Source organism: Anser cygnoides, chromosome 1, assembly GCF_040182565.1.
Source record: "Anser cygnoides isolate HZ-2024a breed goose chromosome 1, Taihu_goose_T2T_genome, whole genome shotgun sequence".
NCBI classification, from domain to species: domain Eukaryota; kingdom Metazoa; phylum Chordata; class Aves; order Anseriformes; family Anatidae; genus Anser; species Anser cygnoides.
In genome coordinates this window covers 80,240,227-80,257,399 of record NC_089873.1, presented here as the reverse complement: position 1 = coordinate 80,257,399, position 17,173 = coordinate 80,240,227, and the positions used below count along the sequence as shown (strand labels likewise).

The window sequence follows — 17,173 nt, the reverse complement described above, 5'->3', positions numbered from 1 at the left end:
GTTGATGCAGGGAAGGGGGGATCACAGAATTGTCTGTGGTGAGCTGTCCTGTGTTTCTTCAACAAATCTGAGCTACTATCTATATACATAACTGAAGAAACCTACTCCTCCCGGCAGGAGAAATAGCCTGGTGGCACACAGGCAGCACAACAACTACAGAGAACATCTCTGTCAAAAACAGCCTGCCTGAAGCATCTGCCTGCTCTGGTGCCACCCACGTATATGAACACATGCACAAATAGTATTTGTGCTGGTGGTGCCTAGAGATGTCAGAGGCAATGCTTTCCTGCTCACGGGATAACAGGGGTTGTTACTTGCCTAAAATCGAAGGCACCACTTAAACACACCTTTCCCAAGTAATGTTGGAGTTTCTTTGGCAGCAACTCACACTCCAGGCTCTAATGAGCTGTTTGTTTCTTTGTTTATATGTTTGGGGTTTGTGTGTTAGATTGGGGACTTTTTCTCAGCAGGTTTGGGGGGCAACATGTACTACAACTTTAGAAAGAATACTCACAGGCAAGATGCAGTAGGAGAGTTAAAACTGCATTCAGTAACTAGTGAGCAAACTGTTCCTTTTACAACACTGCATGTAAATAAGACATGGGTCACAACATGCAGCCTCTTGGGTCAGTTATTCACAGCACTTGGAAGCCTTGTCTGCAGGGTGGTCACACAGTTCCCAGCTGAACAACAACACATGCAGCTGCATCTTGTACCCAATGTTATGGAGAGCACCCAGCATGGCATGCATCACCCCTGACACCTCTTGCTGCACCACGTGCTTCCTAAGTGTGCTCCTGCCAGGCTGAGCGAGGAGCCGCACACCGATCCCTGCACTTTGCAGCACCTGTTTGCAGTGTGGTGGCAAAAGTAGTGCTCTGTATAGCTAACACAGACCACTCCACATCTCAGAAACCCAAATCAGGCATCTCCTGCACCTTGCATCCCAACCATTTGCTGAGGGAGGATCGTGTCAGGTGCAGGACTCAGGGAACAATTGTGTTCCTCTACCAAAGAGCAGACAAGCTGCCTTCAGGTAGTGGGGGACTGAAACTGGAATGGGATCTTGTGGCACCAACCTTCTCTGCAATATCAGATGAAATGTTGCATATGCTGCTTGGAGTCTGGACTCTCTTGCACCGCTTATTTTCACTGCGCAAAGCCCAGGAGTTTGCAAAATCATAGCTGTTTCCTGCAAGGGTCCCTGTGAATCAAGAAGAGAAGAAGCACATAGCTGTTTAGGGTTTTGAGAAACAAGTGGTCATTAGTGGCTATGATCAATACGAGGGGCTGGTGAAGGATGTTTTTAAAACCAGAACTGTATCATTGAGAGAATTTCTATTCCAAATAGATTGACTGTAGAAAAGCCACCTTCACTGATCTGGATCGACTCCTGCATGGTATGTTTCTAAATTCCCTCCCTGAGCAGGACAGAACAAAGCTTGCAGAAGACAGCTCCCAGCAGATCCCACATTTCTAAAAACACACTAGAAGATATTCATTGGTTAGATATATTTGGCAGAAACTTAGACATGCCTAGACATTTTCTTATTATTTAAAAGTTGTCAACAAGACAGTAGAGATTAGCGAGGAAAAACACACACCCAAAAAGAAAAAAAAAAAGGGGGGGGGAAAGAAAGAAAGAAGGAAGGAAGGAAAGAAGGAAAGAAAGAAGGAAGGAAGGAAGGAAGGAAGGAAGGAAGGAAGGAAGGAAGGAAGGAAGGAAGGAAGGAAGGAAGGAAGGAAGGAAGGAAGGAAGGGGAAGGAAGGAAGGAAGAGAGAGAGAGAGAGAGAGAGAGAAAGAGAAAGAGAGAGAGGAAGAAAGAAAGAAAGACAGAGAGAGAGGAAGAAAGAAAGAGAGAGAGGAAGAAAGAAAGAAAGAGAGAGAGAGAGAAGAAAGAAAGAAAGAAAGAAAGAAAGAAAGAAAGAAAGAAAGAAAGAAAGAAAGAAAGAAAGAAAGAAAGAAAGAAAGAAAAAGAAAGCTGTTCTCCCAAAGCAATGGAAGTATTAGCGTCCCTGATCACATCTAACCTTTATTTTCTCATTCTGTCTGAAACTACATCTTGTTTAAAAGAAACTTAACATACACCATAATGCTTGGGCCCTTGGTGTGATCTTACAGTGTAACTTGTCCCGAAACATGCTCCTCCGTGTTACAAGCAGATCTTGTGCCAGACTTGTCTAGATTTGCACGTATTTTGCATAAAAGCAAAACTGAAGGAGTTAATCTGTACATCTGTTGCTTCCTAGGAAATGCAAGCCACATCTCTTGCTCCATCCTTTTTTTCCTCCAGAAAAGGAATGTTTCCGCATTTTGTCTCCCATGATTTTGGCCTGACTGATTGCGGGACTACTTCCCTTTCCTTTGATAGGTACCTGCTACAAGATAGTTAATTTTGTGATTCTCAGTTCTGTGACTTTGCTTTTTAAACTCCTATTGTGTTGCATGCAAGAATATCAGTTGTCACTGTTAACTCATTTCCAAGACCTTATGCAGAAAACATCTTGAAATATGACCCCCCTCATTACCCAGAAAACAAGTGAAATGGTTCCTAAACATAAAATTTTTGTTTTTAAATATATATGTTAGATAGTGTTGTATAGATATATATGCATATGACCAGGCAATTCATGATGGATTTGGGTTTGCTCAACAGCTCAAGGTCTTGCCCCAGGTAAGCCTCCTCAACATATGATAGTAAAAAACTAGGCTAGTAATGAATGAAGAGAGATCATTCAACAGTGTATTTTTCTTGTAATTGGCCCAGTCTAGCATTAAGTGACTTATGGCAACAGATATCCCACATGATATCCTTGTCTCTAAATTGGAGAGTAATGGATCTGACAAATGGACCACTCATTGGGTAAGGAAGTAGCTGGATGGTCATACTCAAAGAGTTGTGGTCAACAGCTCAATGCTCAAGTGGAAATCAATAACAAGTGGTGTTCCTCAGGGGTCAGTACTGGGACCAGCACTATTTAACATCTTTATCTGTGAGATGGACAGTGAAGTTGATTGCACCCTCAGCAACTCTGCCGATGACACCAACCTGTGTGGTGGGGCCAACATGCTGGAGGGAAGGGATGCCATCCAGAGGGACCTGGACAAGCTTGAGAGGTAGGCCTGTGAGAACCTCATGAGGTTAAACAAGGCCAAGGGCAAGGTCCTGCACCTGGGACAGGGTAATCCCAAGCACAAATATAGGCTGGGCAAAGAACGGATTAAGAGCAGCCCTGAGAAGGAGTTGCAGGTTTTGGCTGATAAAATGCTCAACATGAGCTGGCAATGTGCACTTGCAGCCCAGAAAGCCAGCTTATCCTGGGCTGCATCAAACAAGGAGTGGCCAGAAGGTCGAGGGAGATGATTCTCACCTCTACTCTGTTCTCGTTAGACCCCACCTGGTGTACTGCGTTCAGCTCTGGGGCCTCCAACATAAGAAGGACATGGACCTATTAGAACGAGTCCAGAAGAGGACCATGAATATGATTAGAGGGCTGGAGCACCTCTCCTGTTAAGACAGGCTGAGGGAGTTGGGGTGGTTCATCCTGGAGAAGAGAAGGCTCTGGGGACACCTTCTAGTGGTCTTACAGTACCTAAAGGGGGCCTACAGAAGAACTGGGGAGGGACTCTTTGTCAGGGAGTGTAGTGATAGAACAAGGAGTACTGGTTTTAAACTACAGAAGGATAGATTTAGATTAGACATTAGCAAGAAATTCTTTACTCAGAGGGTGGTGAGGCACTGGCACAGGTTGCCCAGAGAAGCTGTGGATGCTCCATCCCTGGAAGTGTTCAAGGCCAGGTTGGATGGGGCTTTGAGCAACCTGGTCTAGTGGAAGGTGTCCCTGCCCAAGGCAGGTGGGTTGGAATTAGATGATCCTTAAGGTCCCTTCCAGTCCAAACCATTCTATGATTCTATGATAAAGGGCTATATAGTCATTCAACTTTAAAATGAGTGTTACATGCATGTTTGCCAGCCTGCTTTTCCCCAGAAACTTTGTACTCAACCATAAGTAACACAGTCACTAAAGATACTCCATATTTTACTGAATATCACTACTTATTACTTCCAATAATATGGGGTAGGTAGAACCTGTATTTGAACAGTACTTGCATTTTCATTGAACTAGAAGTTTTACAAATACACAGTAATATGTAATCCTAGAAAGGTGAAAAGAAAGCAGGAAGGAAAATGGAATAAAAGAGAGAGACTTATGAAAAGTAAGTATTGCACAACCTAGTTTGCTAAGCATGTAGTGACAGCTTCCTACTAACAATGTTTGCTTCCCAACCTCAAATCGTTTAGTCTCAGTTCTTACTGGAAGAAATATGAAGGACATTGTGTGGAATCCCATCAGCAGATATTTACAGCAGACCATGCCCACTCTGTTAATAACCAACATCGTAACTGTATCAGAAAATATAAATAAATTTTATATTTACATTTTACAATACAAATTTCTTACTAGAATATCCACTGAGCCACAAGCACTCCAATTTTCTCACCAGCCTGAGAGAGGTACTCTCTTTAAGAGGATTTTTCATTCAAAAATTGTTGTCTAGTCCCCAGGGAGAAGCAGAGTGCAAGCTATAAGATGCTTTCCAAATACAAACAAAGGCATTGCCTTGCTCCCCAAAATTATAATCTAACTGGGTAAGCAATGTCTGATTGACCAGAAGGAAAGAGCTCTAAGTATATCTATTCATATAAATGCAATTTTATCCACATATAACACATGGAGGAAAATGTATACCCATTTTTCTCAGAGTAGCAACTAGACATGGAAGTTTCACTGACTATCACAAGAGCTTTAAGCTGAAGCTATGAAATGACTCTGTGGCCACTGACCTACTGAACAAATTTGGGTCATGGAATTAAACTATTTCGGCAGAAGGTTTCTTTGGAAAGGACTCTTCAAACCATACAAGTTACATGCCCTATCAATGAGTGTGGTAATTCTCTATATTATGAGGCTTCAGGAGGAAAAGTGGGGAGGGAGAACTGTCCCCAGTGTCTGAGTGCAATGGGCAGAGGGAATAGCAGTTGCCCGCCACTGCTGATTTCTTTCACCTGAAACCTATGCTTTGTTCTGCTGAAGGGCATGAGGGTGTAGGAAAGGAAAGACAGTGAAGGGGACAACACAAGAACAGCCTAAAACCCCTGTTAATTTCCTAAGTGCACAAGTGATACTATTAACAGAGCAGCCAGGCAGTTCAGCTGCCTGCTCTGTCACTATGCATCCATCATACAGCACAGCTACCATCCTCTCTGCAGAGGCTGCCTTTCCCTTTTTGATGATGAATGATGTGACTTTTTTCCTTTAAAGGGCCTTTTAGCTTAGCTGTGTAGTCTTCCCCTCAGTTAAAAAGAGGCTCTTAGTTTGATTTCAGCCTGTGCTGATTCTTGATTGATTCCTGACACAGTATCTGGGATGCAAACGTTTTGCATGTCTCTCTCTGCCCTGCTCCCTTTGCTTGTTCCCATCCCTCCTCTGAGCATTTATGATGCACATTCTCTTCATCTGGTAGGCTCAGAGTTTTGTTTTGCTTTTGTTCCTTTCGTGTTCAATTTTCCTTCTTTCTGTAAATAGACAAGTTCCTGGAAAAACAAAGCCTAACTAGGAGTCATCGGAGCCCTACACCCAGAAACCCTCTATACGGCCTGCGTACGGTTTTTCTAAGGCATTTGTTTTGCCTACATTTTGAAAAAAGTTTGTTTAAAGAAAAAAAAAAAAGGAAGAAGAAGAATAAAAGGATGGTGTCACAAAATGTAATGAAAACAAAGTTGGATCAAAACCCAAGTACTTCAAGAACTAGTGCTTGCTGTGTGGACTGATACCAGCATGAGAACTTGTGGCTCACCAGCTGAGAACCCAAGGCAGCTAGTTAGTGTGCAGTCCCTTTGGAGGATACAAAATGGGTTCAGGTAGTAGCTGTTAAAGCACAACCCAGATCTCACCTTCTTTGCATGTCCCAGAAGTGTCCCACACTTTGATAACCCTGCTAACATGACCCAGGAGAGACGTGCCAACCACCACAGCAGCAGTCAGGGCAACCAGAGGCTGGTCACAGATGTTCAATTTATTGGATTAGCAATCTAATTGCTGCCCTTGTGTCTCTGTCTCTTTGGAGAAGAAAAGCGAACAAACAAACAAACAAAAACAAACACGCACACACACACAAACACAAACCCTACAACAAGTAAAACAAACAAACAAAAAACCCACAAAAAACTACTATGTTTTGGGCAACCCCTCCCCACCCCCTTTTTTGTATGTTTGTTTTGGTAATAACATATGCTTTCACCTATTTTATTTTCAGATAGACGATGTCTACTCTCCCCAGCATTCACTATGATATTTGGGTCTCAAAATCACTAATTCCTCTTGACATCTGACATCAGGTTTTTGGATGATGGAGCACTGGCAGAGGTTGTCCAGAAAGGTTGTGGAGTCTCCCTGCTTGAAGATCTTCAAAAACTACCTGGACACAGTCCTGGTCAACTGGCTCTAGGTAGCCCTGCTTGAGCAGTGGGGTTGGACCAGAGGACCTCCAGAGGTCCCTTCCAACCTCAACCATTCTGTAATTATGTGAATATAATGTGCTGCTTGTTTACTTTGAGACTGATCTCAAATGCAATGTGCTAGCAATAACCAACTCATGCTCAAGGCATGGGAGTGGGAGGCAGAAACACAGAGCTCCCTTCCTGGACCTCATGCAGATTTTCCACATGACCATAGGCCCATATTAAATTAGGATTATGAACTGGAACAGTTTCAGCACAAGAGTAAAAAAGCCAGCTCCAGAACTCCGTAGCCCAGTGATTAAGACACACTCCTCACAACAAAAACACCTAACTTTGAATCCCAACTCTAAATAAAGCAGAGGGGGTTATGAATACCGGTTTCTGTTACCTCAGATACATGCCATATAATAAACATGGTTACTGTGCAAGCATTCTGTGCAAAAGAAGACTGAGTGGGGATCTTATCAATGTTTATAAATACCTTAAGTGTGGGAGACAGAGGGATTTGGCCAACCTCTTTTCAGTGGTTTGTGGGGGCAGGACAAGGGGCAATGGCCAAACAATGGGTCACAGGAGGCTCTGCACCAACATGCGAAAGAACTTCTTCATGGTGAGGGTGACGGAGCGCTGGAACAAGCTGCCCAGGGAGGTTGTGGAGTTTCCTTCTGTGGAGATATTCAAGGCCCGTCTGGATGCCTACTTGGGCAACCTGCTTTAGGGAACCTGCTTTGGCAGGGGGGTTGGACTCGATGATCTCTCGAGGTCCCTTCCAACCCCTACAATTCTGTGATTCTTCCTTCGCCTGTTCTGCTTTCAAATGACAGCTTAATTTCTTTGTGAATCTATCCCTTTTGCTTTCAAATTAAAATGCAAGAAATAAAATGAAATTATTTGCTTAGGTCAAACAAAAGCTTTAAACTTTTCTAAAATCAACTTACCTCTATCTTTTAAAATGTCAAGATCCCAAATTTTACTTTTTTTAGCCACAAAGTTTTACTTATATTTACATGTACATATATATAAAATTATAAAATCTGCACCAACATCACTACAGGTTTTGAATATGCTTTATAAACTGAGGTACTAAGAATATACAAGGTACTGCACACAGGGAAGTTGCTTATTCATTCATGTGTGTTTATACTACTGCAAGACAGAAAACTACCTGAAACATCAGATTTTTCCTGTACTATACTGTCTGCTTCAAACTATTTAACCTACATTTACTCTGCAGCAGCATCATATATTCTGTATTTCAGCAACAGAAAAGTCTGGAATGTCTTGCCTGACAGTTTCAGACTCAGTTGGAGCAGGCTCAGAATATCAAACCTGCATCCAGCATTAGCCATGGATGTTGTTTTATCATTAATGTCTTTGTTGACATTGTTGAAATTGTCTTTGAGATGGATTCCCAGAAACATGCTTCCTGTCAGTGCCTAAAGAAGTATAATAGATTGATTTGGTTCTGTTGTTGTTTTCTTTGCTTTTTTTGTTTTTTCCATAATACTAAGAGTGTTACATGCACAAATGATGAAATGATAGATCCCACTGTTGGACTCAAATGGGGTGTTATGCACAAATAAACTTTAATCATGACCTATCATGCTATCACAGCAATACCACTGTAAGACTCTTATCTCAATGATAAGAGTACTTGGTAAAGACTGAGGCCACAGACACACACACACACAAAAAATAGCTCTGTGAGTTTGAACTACAGCCTCCCTCACTAGGAAGAAATTGCCTTGCATTTGTTGCAAGGTAAGAGCATGCCCACAAATGTACTGAGCAAGAGCATGACTACAAATATACTGCAAGGCCTTTTGGTCATTTACTCATGTGAACATGACCTGATGAGATTTCAGGATCAACTTTTGTCTATGTTGTGTCAAATTTCCTCAGTAGTATTATGTAAGTTATCTCTTCTAGTCACTGCTTTGGATCCCCAATTGTAAAATGCTCCTGTCAGTGATCTTGTGACACTCAAATGCCATGGCTTGAAGGCTTCCAAACAGATATCTGAGCATCTAAAATGGACTCAACTTCATAACTCTGATATAAGCAAAGAGGGGCAACCAGCAACCACATAGAAGTACACAATCACATCAGAAAAATTGAGCTTGTTTAATTACCAAGTCTTGGAAGTATTCATAGGATGATTATAAAGGAACAGAGCTTAGCTGGCAGGAAAAAGAAGAGGAGATATTAGTTCCTTCATTAGGATCTAGAGAGAAAAAAATAATGAATGAATGAAAGAAAGAAGGAAAAGAAAGAGAGAAAGAAAGAGGGAAAGAAAGAGAGAAAGAAACTGGAAATCTCACAAGAATTTTCCTTTGATATTCTAGTTATGTTAAATGTTAAATGTGAGAACAAATTCCCAACGGGCAGATGGCTTTTTTTCTACTTCCATACCCAGCAGACAAGCAACAACATACAATACAACCTTATTTGTAAGTCTGAACAGGACATGAGTACTTCTCCACAGGATGAACTAGTTTAGTAACTACCAAAATCAATGTAAACAACTCAGCAGTGTATCCTCTGTCTGAATGAGAGTCTGTGTCTACAGTTATGAAACGTGCTGTATACACTTTTTTCTTGAGCTTCAACAGTTACTGCGAAAAGCCACTACCTTCAAAGCTGGGTCTTAACAATACAATGTTAATTTGTTAGAGTATCATAGCTTGAGTCACATCACTCAGACCTCCAGGAGCTCATTAAGAGAGCATCAAAACTATATAGAAAAGTGATGTGTGTTATCCTCTAATCAGACTATCAGTTCTCAGCTTCCATACCAAAATACATTGAGGAGTCATGAAAGTGCCAAGACAACAGCACATAATTAGTGAGATTATGTAACATGAGTATAAATATATTAACAGAAAAGAAAAATAATCACATACTCATCACTAAGTTTAAATGGACTTTCCTTCATGCCACCTTTCTTTACTTTCAGTATACGGTAATGTCCAAAAGTACAATTTCCCTCTTATTTTACCACTATCTCAACACAATCCAAACATAAATTAACAAAATTCTACATCATAATCCAGTTTGACGGGAGCAAGCCATGTAAAACCAAACTAATTCTTTCCCGAGCAAAAGTGGCCAGTGTTGTTAAATTAGAGGGTCTATTTCTATCTAAAATATGGTAAATCTGTGTTCTCATTTGTTTTCAACATAAGTATTGCAATTTTGTTTAAACTGTGACAAAAACTGTGATACTCCAGGAAGGACAGAGCTTATGATGTAGATTCTGTCCATGATTCTGACTTTAGCACAAATTTGGGATGTGGTTGTTTGATGCCACAAACAATCCCTAGGAATGGGTCATCAAATCACACAAGTTCCCTCCTGTGCAGGCAAATGCAGAAATGCTATAAAACTGCTGCATTAGCTTTTAAACTGTGTGATCTACAGTCTGTGAGAGACAGAAAAAACATTTCAGCTTCAGTCCTCTTTCCACCACACCCATAATCAGCAGCTCTTACAAGCTCCCCTCCTACCAGGCAAGAACTATTAGCCAACAGCTAGCTTTAATTTAAGCTGAAATGGTAATCAGTTTGAAGGCTAGGATATCTTGAGTTTCTTACCCAGCTAAAAAACCCTGAGGATGGTTTTTAATACACCTCAGCTATCCAGCAAGCTCTTTGGCTGTAGCCTAAATACCCAATCCATAACATCTACCATCATCTCTCTTCCTTTATTTCTGACATACAGATCTGCACAGTGCTCCCCAGCGGTGTCCCAGATGACATCCCATAATCTTCACATTAGTCTTTCCTTTATGCATTGTACTTACAATACTTTTTATTCTGGGGCTCACAGATATTACTGTATTTATTGTCAATACAAATCCCATGCAGAAATACATTTAATGTATTGGAATTGAGGGCCCAATATGATAGGCAAAATATACCCAGATTTTAACAGGAAGCTATGGACACATTGAAATGGCCAGGTTCAGTCTGCAGACAACCTTAAGACAACCCTTCTGTGCCCTCAGTTCATTGTCATTATATCAAGCTCATATCCTGGGTTGGGCTGACCTTTACGAGAACTAATCAAGCTAAAAGGAGAGCAAATAAAAAATGTAGTGGAAAAAAAGATAAAAAGGTAAACTGTTTTATATGTTATCAATACTCTTTCTAGATCCTTCTTTAAAGAGTTTACCTCTCCCAGTTCTTTGGGTTGCCCCTCATCTGGAAGTTAGCTTCAGCAGCTTAAAAAATGACTGAATTAATAAAAAGCTAATTTTACTTGGAGCCTATTAAGAGGAGCTCATATCAGCCACCCTGCCAGCAGAGCTGCCAAGGAAATAAACAATGCATGGGAGTGGTGACGTCTCTCACTGATACAACAAATTCAACCATAATCAATTTTAATTCCTTCTAGATCAGCTAAAATGAAAGGTCTATTGTATCAGAGTGGAAAACTGTCAGATTTGCTGATTCTTCAGGCTAAAAGCACAGATTTGTGTGTCCACACATTACAGAAGTCAGGGTCTTCATGCAATAACAGCTATTCATGTTCTTATTGTCTTCTCTATTTTTCAGCTCTTCCAAGAAGTAACCCTGCCACATACTTCACTATGTTGAGAAATCTGCAGTTGGGAAAGCACTGTTTTTATAAAAGGGAGGATAAATCTTCAGGCATGTTAAATAAATACAGCAAGAAACATTTAAACATGAGCAGCAGTTGGAAGTATCATATATTTGAACAGTCCAAGGCAATACAGTCTCCTTTGCTGCTTTTACTGTTTATAGTAGTCTCGCCCCCTTCATATTGTCTCAAGAAAAAGATGTGAACTTCATATATCAACACATTCAGATATTGAAGTTTCCAAGTCCTGCCAAACAATTCTGTAAGATGAATTTGTTTCTTATTATTTATGGTGCTGAAGGGCTGATCAATCATTTTAAGATACTTTGAAATCAGTTCTTATTGTATGTTGAAGCCATGTTTATGAACCCCAGGTGTCAGTAATGCACACCCCTGGAGCAGTGCCAGGTTCTTCTCCAAGTTACTTTGTCTCTCTCTATTTTCTGTATCTTTTATTTTTAATAAATACTTTACATTATCAATTTAACATGTTAATGAATTAACTTACTTTACTCTAAAACTTTTCTCTTCAAGTGAATGCTAAGAATTGCAAGACACTATGAAATAGTATGAATCGAGATTGGTCCCTCAAAGTTACATTCAGGGCTTTTCCAAAACCCTTAGTGTTCACTCACAATGACAGGCTTTGCATAAATGTGCAGAAAGCAGCAAAAGCAATCTTGTCTCTCCCTCTTGCTAGGAGTTGCTGTGGTATAAGGTGCACCTCCAACACAACAACCCATCTGAGCAGAGAAATGTCATCAAAGTATAACCCCTTTATAGAACAGCATCCTGTGCCAAATCCATTTGTAAATTTGCCAGCAGCTATCCCCTGGATTTCATATTCGGCTATTGAAACAATCTCTATTCTTTCTCTCGTTTGCTTAACTCACTAATAAATTAGAAGTTGAATCAATAAGTATTATTTATATTTTTTTTTTTGCTGGGTCTTTTCCTAGTTGGTTCCCCACCACCACCGAATTACATATAATTTAGCCCATAGCTTCATCTTTGTAAAAACCTTGAAAGTTGAAATACAAGGGTTATATTTATAGCTCTGAGTTTCGCTCAGCCATGAGATGACAACAATTCCCTTTAAGAGGAAGGGAAGATGAAACAACTTGGACAGTTTTTCAGCTCATCAAGATGAGGTACCTGACAGGTTTTGTGGAAACATATTGCTGGATCAGCAAAATCATCATTGAATGACCCATGAAGTTAGGTGTACAGAGAGTAAGTACATCACAATACAAGCAGTTAGTCTTAGTCTTACCTTCCTGAGTTCTGAAGTCATCTTCAGCAAATTTATTAAAGTTGCCACACAGCCCACAGGTCTTATTATAGTACTTTTCTTGAAGGAATATCTGAATATTCCCACTGATATCAATCTTCACAACAAAGCCATGCTCATCACTGGATATTTTATAAGACATTTTATAATAACCTGCCTCCTTCTCTATAAATAATCCATTGGAGGCAAAAGGTATGGAAACCCTGTGAAGAAAAATAATTTCTCAGAATATGACATGCAAAGCACTTTTTGTTTTCTGCTGGAATATTTGCTGTTCCAACAGTACCTTTTGTCTTCCTGTGTCACACTTCCATTTAAAGAGAAGTGAACGTTGAAATATTCTCCAAGATACACAGAGAAACCAATTTTCTCCCCATCCTGGTAGTCACCTGAAGAGATGGGACATAAGCAAATATTGTTAGCTCTGGGACTGAGGAGGATAACTTGTAAGAACACATTGCAGATCTGGGAGCATATCTTCTAACATTTTCAAGGGCCATCTAAGCAACTATAGGACAAAACAGATAAAGTAAAACACAGAGAGAGTCCCAGGATGAGGGCTGGTATTGTCCACTATCAGCTGCATGACCTGGGAACCAGGTGGGGACTTAGCTTTTCCCATTATTGTCTCTAGTCCATGAATTCTTCATCCTACCTTGCACACTGGAAGAGTTCCCAAGAAGATGTACCAACAATCTGCCCTGCTTCCTACTCTTTCTCTTCCTAGTTTCCTCCCCAAAACAACCCCATAGCTCAGCAGCAAGAGAAGAGAGTAGAATACACTGAACTGAAGGAAGAACCGAGCCTGCATATCTTCCTTCTTGATAAGCCCTCTAACCACCTCAGCTAGTCTTTAAAGGGTGTATGTCAATATTGGCTATCCAACAGGGGGAAGGGAGGAGGGGGCAATTCCTCAATTTTTCAAAAGGAGAAGCGCAAATGATATGGAGACAATGCTCTTATACTCCAAGAGAGAAAAAATGGGGGGGGGGGGGGAGTGGGGGTGTGGAACGACACATAATCCCTTCCCTGCTTTTGTCTAAAGCATTGTCTAGCTTTGACTTTATATTGGTTGCTTGCACAATGCACCACCTGCACCACCTGTTCTGGAGTTTCTGCTCAGAGGTAGACAGCTCTGCCCAGACCGGAATGTTTTATTCAGGAACATGCATTGTACTTCACAGCCCAGTATCCAAAACCAAAACAAACCCATGCACATATGCTGAGATAGGAATCAAAAATAGACTATACTATACTTAGGTACCTAATATAGATATAATGCTTCTGCTCATGACTTTTAAGGTTTAATTGTCCACATAAAATACTGCAATGAATTCATACTTCACATATACTGGTCAGTTCTTCCACATACAAAAAAAAAAAAATGTGCTAAGTCACTTAAGTTTAGGAGCAAAATTATTTAAATTTAGATATGGTTCCTTTTCAGAGTGATGGGATGAATTTACTTCAATTTACTTACAGTTAGCACAAAGTCAGCTTAAACTAAAATTAGTACAGAACACTTCTTAGTGAATTTAAGAATACCTACCAAAAGAGTTTGGTATGAATGAAACATAGGGTTTTGGTTCTTTTATCATCTGTCACATCCCTAGGAATAACATTGCTAATTCAAACACTTTTTGTTCTTCAAGATGGGATTATTTTTTTTTTAATATGGGGATTTAGCATGTAGGTAAAATCAGTTTTACAGGGTCATGTGACTCCTATTCCGTACTCAGCTTTAACAGTCACACCCAACTAACAAATTCAAAAATTAAAAAGGTCTCACTTCCCCTCTTTAGAAGAACCAATAAGAAAATCTCTGTTTCTTTACAGCTTAGTTAGCATGAGCTATATTACTAAAGAATAACAAGCCAAAGTGATGGAATTTCCTCAGAAGCAATCCTACTCTCAGAAGAAAACCTAAGATCCTTTTATGCAATGGTTTATCCTATCACAAAGGACAACAATATTTTTCCCAGCATAAGGCCATGTCACATACCTACAACATTTTTTATTTGATACTACTTTTAAGTAGTAGCTCAAACTCACCTAAGAGTGTGAAGGAGCGCTTATGACAGTCCCCAGCTAGGAGGTAGCTGCAATCCCCAGCAAAATTGTAGAAAGAATCATCAAAAGTTTTGATATGATCATTCCCAAAAAGGCTGCAACGGGAAGCTGATGACTCCTGAAGCAAAGAACCTGACGATCCTGAATATTGAAACACAATGTAACTTGCAATGTAAAACAATCATTTTGTAGTTTAGGAATTTATCTGCTGGATTTTTTTACCACTGAACATCACCTGTCCTGGGCCTTTAGGTCTATTTTCTAAGTACACTGTATATCTGGCATGACAGTCCATAGGATCAAGTAGATTTTTTTGTATTGTACACATTACTGAAAAGGTTTATCTTTATTTCTACTGACCTAAACCCTACAAGGCTAATTTCAGTGCTTTAAGGAATGCCATACATTCATATATTTATGCCTGCTTGCAATCCCATCAAAAACAATAGGATAATAGTACTTCGGGCATACTTTTGGCAGACAGACATCACTGACTTCAGGGAGTCTTTGTGACTTAATATAGTGCTTGTTGAAAGTTAAAGAAAGGAACAACTTTATTGATGTCTCCGGTATGAGGACAATGTTGCCTATTCCAGGACTGCAGGATTAGGTGGGCAAAAAGAGGGGGGAAAAAAATCTCACAGAAGAAACAATGAAAATACATTTTTGTTTCAAGGCATTAGGAAACAAATATGTTTTCCTACCTGTTATTAGAGTGGCCAACAGTAGATTTGTTAGCAGAACTGCCAAGAGAAGCATCTGTCAAAAATGGAGAGATGTGAGAATATCCTTAGTTTAGGGTATTTAGTCTGTTTCACGACGTCTCACCATTTACTTACCTATTTTATAAAGTTACTTTTTAGGTTCTACACCATTTCAGAAAGCTGTAATCCATATAGACTTTCACAGTAATTCAGTTATCCAGCCATGCCTTGAAAAATAAGTAATCTAATTCTTTGTTCTCATTTTCGCTTCTCACTGCAAGGAAACATGGGCTACTTTCACAGGAAATGCAACCCAGCATACACATGTATTCTGATTTACTCAAGTTAATACACTGCACACACAAAGCTCTTTGATACGCTGTGTTGTTTATCAGACAACCCAACACAAAGAAGCAAGCCATTCAAACCGGATCCGCCAACCCAGGAGAAGTCACCTTTGCTGCATAAGATTTGCATCTTGCCCAACACCATCAAAGGGAAAGAATGTAACGGTTCTACACCAACCAACAGGCCTAGCTGGCAGACCATTATAACCACATGGTACTCTACTAATTTCAGGGTGATAATATACTCGAGATAAGGGGTGAGAAGTAAAGGGAGGAAATGGTACAAAGATTAGAAACACAGGGTGAAAACTTCCATTCACCAAAATCAGTTTTACTGTTGCCTCCTACTTTCTACAATCACAGTGTTGACTTTTGTTGCCCATATGTCTATAAACTACCTCCTGTAATGTCAGGCCTCTAAAAGTAATGAGTGCTATGCAGATGGTGAACTACAGATGTGTTCTGTGGAAAGACATTTAGCAATTAATGGATGAAAACTTCATGGAGCTCTATCTAGGTGAGTTAATTTCAGTGATCATGTTTAAGCTACCAGAGAGGCTTAAATATACCATACTTAATATATTAATGCCAGGAGATCAGACACACCTTTTCCTAAAAGAGCCCTCCAATTAAATACTTAAATACACAGAACCAAATCCTGATTTCACCTTACAGGCACACACTTATTGATGTCAGTTATGTAGGTCCAACTCACAGCCACGTAAATAAAAGTTTTACCTTATTTGCAAAAGAAAGGAAAACATCTATTATAAAAGCTGGTCCTATAATGCTGCAAATGCCAATCTGACATAAGGCTGTTAATTCTGCAAGACAGCTAAGAACTGGCAACTGCATGGGAATGTGACTACAAAACAGTGGTAAACAATAGGCATTATTCTCAGATTAAACACTTGCTGGTGTATTTTTAGTGCATGTACTGTTTTTTTTTTGTGACCAAATCTGATACTGCTTTGTTTTGTTAATCTCTCAATTTTATAAAGCATGCAAAGATAAAATACAAGATATAAAAACCCTCTCTTCAGCCTGTTTCAATCTCCCAGTCTGTTTTAAGCTGCTAACTTGAAGTTTCCCCCAATTTGAATAGAACAGGTGCCACTAACAAATCAGGATAAAATCAGTAATATCTTCCAGTATACAATCCTCCATAATTTTTATCACCAACTTAATTAGAAAGTAATGTACCTTCTTCTGCATGAGACTCCTCTTGCACATGAAAAAGAAGCTCCTCCAGTTTCCACCTTTATTCTACACCAGCATTGTTCCCTCAAGAGAGGGGACTGGAATGGCTTTGGTCTGAAATTTCTTGTTTTTGTACAAGCCAGGAACTCTTGCTCATTTAAAAGGAAAGATAAAGACCAAACGTCACATCCTCCTGATTCTCCAAACAATAGTTTAAAATGCTGTGGTGTAAATCAATGGCCTTAATTGCCAGAAAGTTACAATGAGGGGAAGTAGTATTAAAAACTTACATGACAGATAAGTCTTTGAAATAAATTTTGCATGTGTATGTGTGACAAATCTCACTGGTTGAGCCAATAGCATACTTGCTTGAAAGACTGTTATTAAAGAGGAATAGTAGAATACTCCATGTCTCAAAGAGTAGAGTACATGTAA

At 39.9% G+C, this 17,173-nt stretch overlaps 1 protein-coding gene across 2 annotated transcripts in view; it reads right to left on the bottom strand.

The window, feature by feature from the left end:
* The window catches only part of VWF (von Willebrand factor), a 148,000-nt gene extending 131,125 nt beyond the window's left edge, over window positions 1–16,875 (bottom strand). The window contains exons 1-6 of one of the 2 annotated variants that reach the window (XM_048046749.2): window positions 16,742–16,875; window positions 15,192–15,246; window positions 14,470–14,628; window positions 12,704–12,806; window positions 12,400–12,620; window positions 1,080–1,204 (exon numbers count right to left, since the gene is read on the bottom strand). In XM_048046749.2, the coding sequence (XP_047902706.1) occupies window positions 1,080–1,204; window positions 12,400–12,620; window positions 12,704–12,806; window positions 14,470–14,628; window positions 15,192–15,246; window positions 16,742–16,771 (693 nt within the window). In that variant the 5' untranslated portion in view covers window positions 16,772–16,875. The remainder of the gene's footprint in view (window positions 1–1,079; window positions 1,205–12,399; window positions 12,621–12,703; window positions 12,807–14,469; window positions 14,629–15,191; window positions 15,247–16,741) is intronic. The other variant, XM_013195995.3, reaches the window with a different exon arrangement.
* Between the last annotated feature and the right edge of the window lie 298 nt (window positions 16,876–17,173).